The 12,808-nt window shown below is 52.8% G+C and overlaps 1 protein-coding gene across 1 annotated transcript in view; it reads left to right on the top strand.

Moving 5' to 3' along the window:
• PODXL (podocalyxin-like) overlaps positions 1 to 10,568 on the top strand; it is a 40,304-nt gene extending 29,736 nt beyond the window's left edge. The window contains exons 4-10 of the mRNA XM_010181612.1: positions 231 to 385; positions 1,133 to 1,198; positions 6,258 to 6,414; positions 7,200 to 7,261; positions 7,359 to 7,526; positions 9,070 to 9,126; positions 10,374 to 10,568. Of these exons, the coding sequence (XP_010179914.1) occupies positions 231 to 385; positions 1,133 to 1,198; positions 6,258 to 6,414; positions 7,200 to 7,261; positions 7,359 to 7,526; positions 9,070 to 9,126; positions 10,374 to 10,568 (860 nt within the window). The remainder of the gene's footprint in view (positions 1 to 230; positions 386 to 1,132; positions 1,199 to 6,257; positions 6,415 to 7,199; positions 7,262 to 7,358; positions 7,527 to 9,069; positions 9,127 to 10,373) is intronic.
• The last annotated feature ends 2,240 nt before the right edge of the window (positions 10,569 to 12,808 follow it).

Here is a 12,808-nt window from a genome sequence, read left to right on the forward strand (position 1 = left end):
CAATCTCCATTAATAGATTTTTTTTTAATACCACAGTTAATTAAAATAAAGAAAGAGAGAAAGAGAGAAAAAGAGAAAGAAAGAAAGAGAGAAAGAAACGCAAAACCTCTCCAAGTTTTGACACAGTGAGCTTCAAGGCAGGGCTAGAGATGAAAACTTATTTTCAGCTGTATCCTCTGTACTGTATCAGTGACTGTCTGCTTGTTTTTTGCTGTATATTTGGGATCCAGACCAGGGAAGCCACGACGCTACATCTGTGTCAACCAAAGCTCCAACTGCTGACCAGAGCCCTGCCAGTACACAGCCATCAGCCCCAGCTCCAGGGGACCACACAGAGAGCATCAGTCCTGGCCACCAGCATCCTAACACTTCTTTCCAAAATGAGGTAATGACACCTACGGGAAGGTGGGCATTTCATAGTCATTTCTGTTAATATTTAGCTGGCATCCCACTTAGGGACCCCATTAGGAAAGGCAGCAAAATAATTCTAGATTAAACCCCTTTCTGCCATAGCTTTCTAGTGAAGAGATGTGGAGGATGGAGGTGAAAGGGATCATGGTCTGGGTGCTGAACAGGGAAGAAGTGAAATTTGGGAAGAGAGAGCGAAGCACTATGGAGAGCAGAAGCTGCCTTGGGATGGTCTTGGACATTATAAGAGGGCAAAGACAACAATTCAGCATCAACCATATCTGGATTATATTAACAGAAAATGGTTTGGGAGCACAGAGAGGTCTCAAAACACAAGCCAGGATAACTAAAGTGCTGGGAAGGAGGGAAGAGGATCCTGTTTCTAGATGCTCATCTTTTGTAGGGCAGGACTACATCATGGCCCACTGACATGGATCTTCCTACTGCCCTAGCCAATTCCTGCCTTACCCCGTACTGTAAATGCAAAGCCTGGTTTGGGAAGTGCATTAGCAAACATCCTGCAGTCAACTGTGTCAGTGGTCAGTGAAAACTCTTTCCACGTATAAAAGGTTGAGCAAAGGGCTACCAGGCCTCTTTTCCATACAACAAATCAGAAATTTGGTTGGGATGTTTCCTGGCTTGGGACAGTGTCTTATATTGATGACAAACTGCCCTTCCAACCTATATCAATGATTTGAGAGTTGCTTTTCTTCTGTCTTTCCAGGTCATCTGTAAAGACCAGGTGCAAAATAATTGGCCCACCATATATCTGAAAGAAGCTAAAACCTGTGTAAGTACCACCCTTTGGACTTCGCTGTAGGATCAGAGCTGTGTTGCTGTTGGAGATCAGCTTTTAACCTGTGGTTCTCTGGGCATGTGAACCTACAGAGGTGAAAGTAATTTCATTAAAATAATATGCAACCGCTTTGGGGTGTAAAATGGTAAATGCAAACCCATGTTCATCAGTATCACTTGGTAGGGGATATGGCAGGAGGAGAAGAGGCTCATGTGGTCTTCAAGTAGAGAGCCCACCCACCCAGGTCTCAGAAAAAGAGAAATGGGAAATTTTAGAGGGCGAGGGAAAGATTTTTGCCTTTGTAGAAGGGCCATAGGTTCATCCCAAAACCCAAGCAAAAGAAATATGGAGGTTGTCCACAGTTGTTGTGTACTTGGTGAGATCTTGCAACCACACAGCTGGGGTTGGGTGGCATCCGACTGCAGAGCATTTGGGAAGCACAGAAGCTTGGAGTTTGGGACTCACTGTGCTCCTCGATGCCACATCAGCTCTCATAGAACCCTGAAGTGAGAGCACAAAAACTCCATTTCATTTGTTTCAGACTCTCTGCAAGACCAGGGAGTAGTAAAATGTAGCACCAAGGTTGGGGAAAGGCAAGCCCAACCCAAGACTATACACCAAGACCCCTTCTTCTCGTGGGTGCATCCTGTCTGCTGGGTTTTCTGCAGGATACCCACCTTTGAAATTATTCTTGTGGAAACTGTGAGTTCCCTGTAATAGAGAAGATGCAGTATATTGATAACTTTTAAGTGGGCTGAAGTTTTACGTTTAAGTTTTAAAAGGAAGAGACACCACCTCATGGCTGGTGAGATCTTGACAGATTGTATCTATCTGAGTTATGGCAGAGCTCAGGGACGGGTTTTGGCATTGTAATGCCCCCGTTTCTGGATCTCTAAGCATTGGGAAATTGGCACTTCAGGGATCATTGCTTATGTTGCACAGCACCAAAAATAACTGCTTATGTTCGTGAACCCTCTGCTGTCCCATCTATAAAATGGACTGACTTTTGACTTCACCATATGGTGGTAAGACACAAAGTGAAGTCACAATGTGTTCATAAAACCCCTTGACATACATGTTGAAACGAGCACGGTTGCTCCTGCTGACCACAGCAGCTCTTCAAATTCCCTCTTAGTTGGTTGTCGCTGCCTGGCAGCCCTTGGACCTCCTGATAGCACTCACCGTGCTCCTGGAGCAGGGGAAGCGCCTGGCTGCTGCCGTCTCTTGGTCATCACCTTCCTACTTTGGCTGCTGCTGGGTGTAAATGCTCCTTGCCTGGACACCTGCAGAAACGATGATGTTCTTAGCCCTTAATGCTGAGGATGACTCCAGGGAGGGACCATGATGCCCGTGGCCCAGATGCCACAGCAGGACAACCCCTCCTGAGAGCATCCCCTGCCCTGCTTCATCAATGTCTGCAGCTGTGTCCACATTGGGAAAGCTTCTAATCAAATTCTGTATTTAATATATCAAAATATTACATCAGCTTGACAAAAATTGAAGTTTTGAGCCTGAAGCACCCAGGTGACTTTTGGCCATGCTGGCGTTAAATGGTTCCCTCCTCCTCCTGAGTGCAGCCATACTCTGTGCAGAGCTGCTGTCCTCCCCATGGCTTCGCTGGAGCTGTGCCGGGAGGCTATCTGGAAATGGGGATGATAAGGATGGGAAGTGCTGGTACGCACTGGTGAGCTAAGGAGTGGGCAAACATCACAGCTTGGCACCCTCCATCGCTCCTCTCTGCCCGCTCCACTGGGCGATGGCGAGCCAGCGAGTGCTGCCCCGGTTCCCTTCAACCCCTCCAGGCATAATAATGAGCCGAAGCATTGGTAATGCAAAATGCCAATTACGCCTTGAAACAGCTGCAGAAAAACTGCAAGGGTGCATCCTCCCATAGCATCGCTCTCCTCGGCTGCCAAAACACCTCCCACCCGCTCGCTGTTAACTTTCCACTCGGCCTATTCCTGAAAACTTGCAATGAATTTTATGCCTCCCAAGCCGAGCAGATAACGGAGAAATGGCACTATCTGGTTTCCCTGCTTTGTAGGCCCGGTAAACAAGTCTCTAGCCAAATCTTGACAGCAAAGTGAAAAAATCCTTTGCATTTCACAACCCGTGGGAAAACAGGAAAGTGTGTGCTATAAGGAGAAGTGTTCCAGAAACAGCTCCAATCCTGGTCCGCAACAGCGAGCCAGAGTTGCAGCCACATTGTGCTAAAGGCTCAGCTCCAGAAAGGAGATGGGGAAGCATCAAGGGCCACACAGGTGCCTGGTGGTGGGGGATCACACATGGCAAGGGAGAGGGAGATGCAGACCACCCATGCTGGCCATAGCTGGGCCTGTGGGGCAGCACTGGTGATGCAGGGACCTGAGCAAAATGGTTGGGACTGAACCCTGGAATTGCAGCCATTGCACCCCCCTGCACCTCAGTTTCTCCAGCTGCAGTAAATTTAAAAAGAAAAAAACCCTTCAATCTGTAAATCTTAAAAAAACCCAGAGCCAAACACATGGTTGGTACCTCTTTGTGGATCAAAAGTACTTTACAGGATGGTTGGTTCCCACCCTCCCTCCTCTTCAGGTGATGCTTTTAATCAGCACTGAAGTTTGGTCCATGTTCCCTCACCCTCCCTTTTACCCCTTCACCTTCCTCTGATTACAGCAGGATCTTAATGAGTTTCCTAATAAGGCTCATTAGCTCGAAACCTTGAGTTACATAGGATGACGTTCCTAAGATCCGGCTCACAAGTGTATCTTAGTTGGGTTTTTGTTGGCTCCTTGGTTTGGTGTGGCTTTGGGATAGATGGATGGATGGATGGCTGCTCTGTTCTTCATCCCAACCCCAAAATGTCTTAGGTGAAGCAAGAGATGACCATAGCAGAGGTGACTGGTGTCCCCCAAGCTCTGGTTGAGCCCCACAATCCTGTGGGTACCCCCCGGAAGGGTCAGCGTGGTTCCTCCACTGTGTCCCCAGCTAGGACATAGATGTACCCAGTGAGACAAGCGTGAGGATGCTGGGGAGGACCAGAGCTTCCTCCAGCCAGGGGATGCAAAAGTAACAGCAGGACCACCTGGACCTGCCCCCAGGTGCCTGAGGGAATTTGCCGTGACACTCCCTGGTCTGGGGACAACAGGACGGTCCCCGGAGCAGGCAGAGGGATCCCCTCATTGAGCAGGGTCCTGGTCCCCTCGCCCTGTCCAGCTGGCGGGGCAGTTTGTTGACTCAAGTGCTGTTACCTCATTCGGGGATGTTGGTTTTAGGTCCCCGCCAGTGTGGGAACCGGATTCGAGCTGCTCGGCAGCGCCTGTCAACTCCGGCCAAGGAATGCGAGCGGCTCCGGCGGCAGGAGCCCAGAGCTGCCGGGGCCATGGCACCGCCGCCGGGGCATCCCTGCTGCCTGAGGCCAGCCCCTCTCCCTCCCTGGAAAGAGCAAATCCCTCCACTTCAGCCTCAAAAGGGGGTTCAGGCACCACTCACCATCCGGCAGCAAAGAAGTCTGGTGCTCAACTGGGGTTTAGCCTCGCATCTGATTTCCCTTCCCACACAGAAATAGCATTTTAAAGGTCTTTTTTTTTCCACATGGGGTTGTAGGAAGAGCAGTGAGTTATTAAGGGCTGGAGGTGTTTAAGGATAGGCTGGATGTGGCACTTGGTGCCATGGTTTAGCTGATGTGGTAGTGTTAGGTCATGGGTTGGACTTGATGATCTCAGAGGGCTTTTCCAGCCTCAATTTCTGTGATTCTTTTTGCTGCAGCAAAACCTGGGGAATGAGGATGCAGGGAGGCAGCAGAGAGGCTTTCCGTGCCTGTGCCGAGCAGAAAATGCTGCACAGGCAGGCACTGATAAACTGCAGGGCATTTAAAGCGTAGGAGCACAACCCAGCGTCGGAAAATGATAAAAACACCACCCCGACCAAGCCGTAACCCTCTCCTCCCTGTCCCACCGGGAACGAGCTGTGGGGATGCTATTTCACCACAATCCCATCTCACTGCCCTGGCGCAGGGCTGGGGCAGGTTCCTCCCTCCCAGCTCTTGTCCCAGGGATGCAGCTGGGATGGTGTGGACTCAATGGAGGGACTTGGGGGAAATTCCTCCCCCCTGCTGAGCAAAAGGACAGACAAGGGCCAGTGGCAGTTCCCAAGGATGGACGGGGCCTCACAATGCTGAGCTCAACCTCGCCTCATGCCCGGGTCTGGTCTTCCGCCCCGACAAGTGCATCCTGTCTCCACCAAATATTTAGATAAGATGGGGTGAGATTAGGTGCCTTCCTCGGCTGGGCGGCTCCCGTCCTTGTGGTGGAGCAAGCAGGGGGATGCTGCTGGCCATCATGGGTGCAAGTGGGACTCGGCACGGGTGGTGTTGCAGAGGAAAAGGAAGGTTTGGGGTGTGGGAGCAGAGCATTTCCCAGAGCATCCGTGCACGCAGCATTTCTGCACATAGGACACGTGCACACAGGGGTTGTGCATGGAAGAGAGTGATTGTCTCCAGCTTAGTGAGCTCCAAGCTGCTACAAAGCATTGAGTAGATGAAAAAATGCTCAGGAGCATCTCAGAAGGGACGTGGGCTCCATCCACTCCTCTCCATCCCTCCGCTCTGTTCAGGCTAAGCCTTCCAGTGATGCTCCAGTAAAACATCTCCTGCCTCCTCAGAGCTGCGGGGAAGCTCTAGAGAGGACAAGGAGTTGTATTGATGGGGACAGAGGGTAGAAATGTGGGTGACGGGAGGGTCACAGATGCCCACAAGGGCTGCACAGCCCCATCCTGCTCCCGCTGTGGCCCCTCAGCCTCCCCCACCCCGTTCCCCTTGGGGACCTGCTATTCCTGTAACACCAAAAGCTGCTGCCCTCAGATAAGGCCAGCGCAGGGCCCCGGTGAGGAACGGCAGCCAAGAGCTCGGCTTCTCATAAAGAAACTACTTTTAAACTTTTCCTGTTCCCTGGGAGGGCCGGCAGTGGCCGGGTGGTGCGAAGGGACAGGGGGGAAGACAGGGATGGACACGGCATCCCTGGCCATGGGGTGGGATGCTCCTAAGGACAGTGCTGAGCCCCTGCCGTCCCCACAGGCCGAGTGGAGGAGCGCCAGCACCAACGTCTCCTTCTTCGAGAGCTTCTGCTCGACGCGGCAGCGCGCGTTCAACGCCAGCAGGGAAACGTGCACGGTGACGCTGACCTCCGGCGAGCCCCGCTCCCAGCACTGGGCCGTGCAGGCGGTTCTGCACCGTGAGTATGAGCCCACCCCCCTGCCCGGAGAGAGGACCCCAGCGTGGGGATGGAGCCTGAGGCTTGGCAGAGCCCTTGAGGTCTCCTTTCTTCAGGCTGTCCCATCTCAATGACCCCAGAAATGAGCTTTTCTCCCCAAAGAATGCACCAGATCCCTCTCCCATCCATGAGAAACCAACCTCCAGGAGAAAAACTTTCTTGGTTAAAACTCAGCAACAAGTTCAAATCCTTCCCCGAGAGACCACAGAGGCCACGTCAGAGCCCTTTGGGCAAATCCAGCTCAGCCTGGGGGTGCCCAAACGCTGCTTTAGCACCAGGGTGCCGGGAGGATGGAGGCATCACGCTGCCCCAGCACGAGGGGAAGGAAGGACTGAGCTCCATCCTCAACATCATAACAGGGGTTGGGTGAGGGGCCCAACCTCCAGCACCCAACCATGGGCAGGGCAGCTGGGCTCTGGGGACTGATCCTGCACAGCTCTGGCATGGCCTGGAGCAGGCAGTTACAGCCCCTCACTGATCCCAGTCATGAATTGCCCACCAAAATTAAGGCCCCCACAAGGATGTGCAGCACCTGGCACTGGGGGATGGTGGGGACTGGGGTCACCCTGGCAGGAGAAGAAGTCCCAGCTCCTTGTCTGGCTGTGGAGGCATCTGCAAGGGTTGGTTTCATGCCCATACATCTCCATCCACCTCCTCCAGAAAGGGAGTCACCCTATTGACCAGTAGGCGGTGGCATAACCTGTCTCCCTACTCTTGCACTCATTGCAGCCTCTTTCTTCCTGCAGTCCCTTTGGACCCTGAAAACGTCCTCGAGGAGCTGAAGGAGAAGACGGACAGGTTAGAGGAGGTAAGCAGGCCCGTGGTGCAGCTTCCCCGTGGATCTCTCCCGAGGTGGGTGGCACAGGAAGCCCTCCCTGGGGTCTGATCCATCCTTTCTGCGGCAGCTCGGCATCGCCAACATCACCTACGACAGAATGGAGAGGGAAATGGTCATCAACGATGAGTTCAGCACACCCCTGATCATCACCATCATTACCCTGGCCGGCTCCCTGCTGCTGATCGCGGCCATCTACGGCTGCTGCCACCAGCGCTTCTCCCAAAAGAAGGACCAGGTAAGGTGGGAAGGGAGACGGGACAGGCACCCTGGGACTGCTTTGTCCCAAACGTGTCTCGAGATAGAGAGCACCAACGTTGCCATCTTTTCTGGTGGACACATCCTGGCTTGCTCAGTGGGCATCACCCTCACGTGTTGTTCAAGTGGTGCCCCAAGGGGATGGTCTGGAGGGGCTGGAGCTGCCCTTTGGGGGTGTCAGGGTGAGGGGTAGCCAGGATGAAAACAAGGAAAACAGGGGCTGGTGGTGGTGGGGTATGGCAGAGAGCAGTGTCCGTCCCCATTGCCACCCAGGGCAGCTGAGCAGCATCCTTGAGTCAGTTTTGACAACAAAACCTTTCTCTACACAACAACCTCCTCCAAACCCATCGATCCCCCCCAAAAAAAATTCTCAAAAACACCTTTATAAGCAGGGGAGCAGAGCTGGGTACCAGCATGACCCAGATGGCTGTTTGGAGGGGGAGAGAACAGCAGAAGCACGGCCGCAGGAGGGCATCGATGCTGCACGGCTCAGCCTTTCACAGAGCTGGGCCAGGGCCAAATTTCAGAGGAGCAGGATTTAAGCAGCAGGATTTAAGGAAGAACAGACCTGGGAAGGGGAGGAAATAAAGTATTTTTATTTCAGGAAGCAATTCTGGGTGATTTTAGCATAGCACTGGCTGGGAGAGCTCTGCCCCGTACCCAAGGTTTGCATCAGCCCCTGCTCCTCTTGCTGAGGACCGAGCTCCAAAGGAAAGACAACAACAGAAAGGGGGGGGAAAAATGAGGCCAACTGATGCAATTAGGGTAAAACTGCCCTCCCGATGGAGAAGCAAACCCCTGGGTCCTCCTTCAAGTCATTTACCCCCCACCCCAAACCAGCTCAACCTTCCCACGTGGTCCCAACCTCTGCCCCACGTGCCAGGAGCCGCAGGAAGGTGAGGGATACGGCAGCCTTTGCTTAAATTTGGAGACGAACACAGGAGGCAGGGAAGAGCAAACCAATGCTGGCATCAGGGTTGTTTTTAAAAGGTTTGAATTTTCAGGAGGGAATGGAGGAGGATGTGAGACCTCAGTAGATATCTGACCTCTGCTATGGTCCCATTGGATCTTATGGGTTTTCACAGCCAGGCTCTCCCTCGGCTGAACGCTCTTGTCCTGTATTGTGCAGAAAACAGGTAGAAATGAGGTGTTTTTAATGATGCAAATGCACGTCTCATGGTGCAGAGGAACAGGTACCAGCCCTGACTGGATGCTCTGGGGCAAATACCCACCAGGCACAGGGTGAGGTAGCAAAACCAAAGCAACGGCTGCCCGTTCCCCGATACGGCTCTTGCTCAGAGTATGGGAAAATAACTTTTTCCAAGCAGTTGCACTAGGTTTTTAGAAAAATCAAACACATTTCTCCTTTCTGGATTTGTTTTCGGGTGGTTTCTTTTGTTCTGCTCCTGCTTCTTTTCCAAAAATGACTTGAAAGTTGTTTTCTTTTTATTTTTCTCCAACCCTCCCTCACTCCACCCCCTCTCTTTTAAACCCTGCTGTTGTTTTACCTTGGAAATAACCAGCACATCCACCCTGATCTCCCCGGGTTTGATGATGGACATGTGGCCCTGATCTTTAATGTGAGTTCCGACACAGGGATCGGAGGGGGGGGGCATCGCATCTGTAACATCCCCAGCTCTCACCCCCGGTGCTTGGTAGGATTCAGTAGCTTTTAACAGGACTAAAAGCCCAGCTTTAAAGCCCCCTTCCCCTTGCTGCACGGCAGAGGGGGGTGTCTTGCCGAAAGCGCTGTCCGAGCATCCACCCATCGGGGGGTTGGACCAACAACCCCATGGGGCAAAAACAGCCCCTGGGAGGGCCCAGGAGCCTCCTCTGCTTTCAAGCATCCCACCCCAGCTCCCCCATCTGTGCTCACATCCCCCCAAGGATGCACAACCCCAGGGACCACCTCCCATCAGTGCCTTTGCAGCGCCCCTGCTAGCACCGAGCCCTGCGGTTTTGCTTCTCCATCCCTTTCCTTCTCCGTGGATTCCCTCCCACGCCTGTCTCCTGACATTTATTAGGAGCACTGTAATAAATCAAGCTGTAAATCCAGGCGGATTTTAACAAGGGTGGCGATTGAGAGCGCTGCATTCCCTCAAAAAAAGGGCTGACCAAGGACTATAGGTTCCCCCTGGGGCAGGATGGGGACGAAGACGCCACGGGGTGAATGTGAAATTGGGATGGGGGTCTGCCAGGGGATGAAGGGCTGGGTCAGAGCCTGGAGTACCACGTACCCAAGCGCCAGGGTGGTGCAGCGCCTGATTCATCCATGAATCAGCCCGAAACCACGCACGGCCAAAGGGAAAGGGGTGGAGGGGCTGTTCCTTCCCTGCCTGGTTTCCAGCGAGAGCTCCAGAATGATGCTTACGGAGGGGCAAAGGGCAGCAGCTGCTGCAAGGTGGGAGCTGCCCCCAGGTCGAGGGGGAGGATAACAATAAAGCAGCTAAAAAGGGACAGAGGGGCAGAATGGGGAGGGAAGAACAGCATCGAGTTGGGGAGGAAGCAGCGAGGATGCAGGGTCAGGGTACCACACTGATGCTCAGTCTCTTCCCAAGGTCCTGGCAGCTGCTCCTGGAGGTTTTCCACATGTCTCTGGCTGCTCTTTCCTTCTTCCCACCATTAGCAGAGTCTCTCTCTTGCCAGCTCCGTGCTCTCCCCTCGCTGCGCTGACAGCAGCCCCCAGCCTTAACCTGACTGTGAAATTCTCTATATGTGGTCATATACAGGGAGACACTGGGAGGTGACAGCCCCGAGGTGTCACGCACAGCACAGCCAAGCTGTTTTTCACCGGGGGGGGTTGTTTCTGGGTTTTCTTTCCTCACAGCAGCGCCTGACCGAGGAGCTGCAGACGATGGAGAACGGCTACCATGATAACCCCACGCTGGAGGTGATGGAGACCTCCTCCGAAATGCAGGAGAAGAAGGTGAACCTCAACGGCGAGCTCGGGGACAGCTGGATCGTGCCTCTCGACACCCTAATGAAGGAGGACCTGGAGGAAGAGGAGGACACACATTTATAGGATACAGAACTCCATCAAGCATAAAACGACCACCGACCCCCGCTAAAAAAAAAACCAACAACATAATCCCTACACACAAACACACACAACTCCAAATCAAGGCAAAATTCCCACCAAAACCCAGAAAATCCCTTAATGAAGTAATCGTGGCCCCTCGTGGGGTGCAGGATGGAAGGAGGAGGGACACAAGACAAAACTTCTGGGAGATGTCATCAACGCAAGCCACTGTGGTGGTGGCTGCATCCGGATGAGCATCCTCCATCACCCATAGGACCAGCCAAGGGCAAACGCAGTGGCTTTGCTCACGAAGGGCTGTTGGTGTCTCCTCCAAGCACGTCCCCTCCCATCCCGCATCCGAATGCGGCCTCCAGCTATCGAGCAACTCAGAACAATAAAAATAAGTGTAAATAGGATGGGAGAGGGAGCACAACTCCCGACGGCAACCTGGCACCTGGCAATTAGAGCTAGAAAAAATCCTCTGGCCCACGCAGTTTAGTCATCGCTCTGCCCTCCCTGACGCCCAGGTATCGAGCGGAAAAAAGCTGGAACAGGCTGTTCCTTTTTAATCCACTTTCCAACCTCTCCCCATAAATTGCCAGCTCAGACACACAAGAGCTCCAGGTTGTGCCATAGGCAAAAGGATGCATCCAGACCCGGCTGGACGGGGGGGGATGCAGCAGTGCCAAGTGATGCCCGGTCCAGTGCCACCACCAGTTGTGCCACAAAGGGACATATCCTGCACCCTGCTGGAGACCAGGAGCTGCAGCAGCTTCTCGTACAGATGCAAAGGGGAGGAAAAGGAGTCAGCCCTTGAGTTCACCGCTCCTAGGGTTTAATGAGACCAAGAGTCATGAGGTTGGGGGTTTTGTGGTGCATGAGCCCAGCTCTGCTGCTGCATTTCCCTACAGCAGAGTTAATTGCCTTACAGTAATTGCACAGCAGCATCTCGCGGCCCACATCCATCCTCCCCCGACACCGTGGGTTAGGTGCATCGTGATGGTTTGTGACTTCTGTGGCCACGTTTTCCTGCGTGAAGAGGTAAAAGAGCAGTAGAAACACGAGCCAGGGAGCTTGGTGATGTTTAAGGTTTTCCATGGGTACAGCCCTTGCTGTTTCTTCCCCGTGAGGTTTATACGTTCAGTTCACATCCTCAAGCTTTGCTTCAAAAGCAGGTAAAACAGCAGAGACCTGCAAAGAAAATTCCAGCTCAGCAGCAAAGCTGGGACTGAGCTTCGCCCTGCAGCCCTTGGTCCCATGTCCAGATCTCCTTTTGCTGTAAGTCTTTAGAGGGGGAAAGAAAAACATGCAGGAGGAGAAAGTGGTGGGACTGAGGCCATTTCTGGTTTTCCACTCCCCATCACAGCTCCTAAATGGCTTTAAAAGGATGGGCAGAGTTTCACACCTTGGCTCTGGCTTTGGTGAAGCAACAAGAGCAGGGCTTCATTCTCCAGCATGTGGGAAAGAGGAGAGGATGCGAAGGTCACTTGGGTGAGGGCATCTCCAAACACAAGGATGGCGGTGGTCTCAAGCCCTCTGCGAGACAGTGGAGGTGCAGATGAAGAGTGATGCCCGAGCACAGCCCTTCCTCTCCTCTGCTTGCCACAAAATCACAGTGAGGTGATGTCCTTTGGGCTGTGCCACCCAACCGGGTCAAACATGATGGAGATCTGCTCCCATGTCCACCCTGAATGAGAAGGAAAGTGGAGCTGGGCAATGGAAAGCTTGGAGAAACCCCAGTCGAGTCAGTCCTTGGGAGTACCCACACAGGAAAAGGTCAGGGTGGTTTGCTTGGCCCCAGGACAGAAGCTGGAAGAAAATTTGCCTTTCAAAGGGCATCTTTTCCCTTCTCTCCTGCACCGAAGGGCAGAGATTTGAAGTGTTCAGACCTATATATTTTTGTATGTAAATATTCCTGCTATTCATTAGCAATGTATTCAGCACACCCCACTTACCTGTGCACTGCACTACGGGGAAGTACTTTTGGAGGGGGAGAGGGTATTAAAATAAAATAAATAAAAACAAAACAGGAAAGAGAAAGCTAAAGGCCATGGTAGGGGATCAAAATTCAACACAAAGCAGGAAAAGGCCTCCTGCCCAGATAACCCCGTGCCACAGTTTTGTCCCCGCTCCATCAGCGTCGGGTTCAGGTCTCCAACGTCGCAGCGAGGCTCAAGGTACCGCTCTCCACGTTCCCAATTGCGGTCGTGAGTGCGTTTGCTTCCCTGTTGCCCCAAGAGCAG

Source organism: Mesitornis unicolor, unplaced genomic scaffold (assembly GCF_000695765.1).
Source record: "Mesitornis unicolor isolate BGI_N332 unplaced genomic scaffold, ASM69576v1 scaffold7360, whole genome shotgun sequence".
NCBI lineage: Eukaryota > Metazoa > Chordata > Aves > Mesitornithiformes > Mesitornithidae > Mesitornis > Mesitornis unicolor.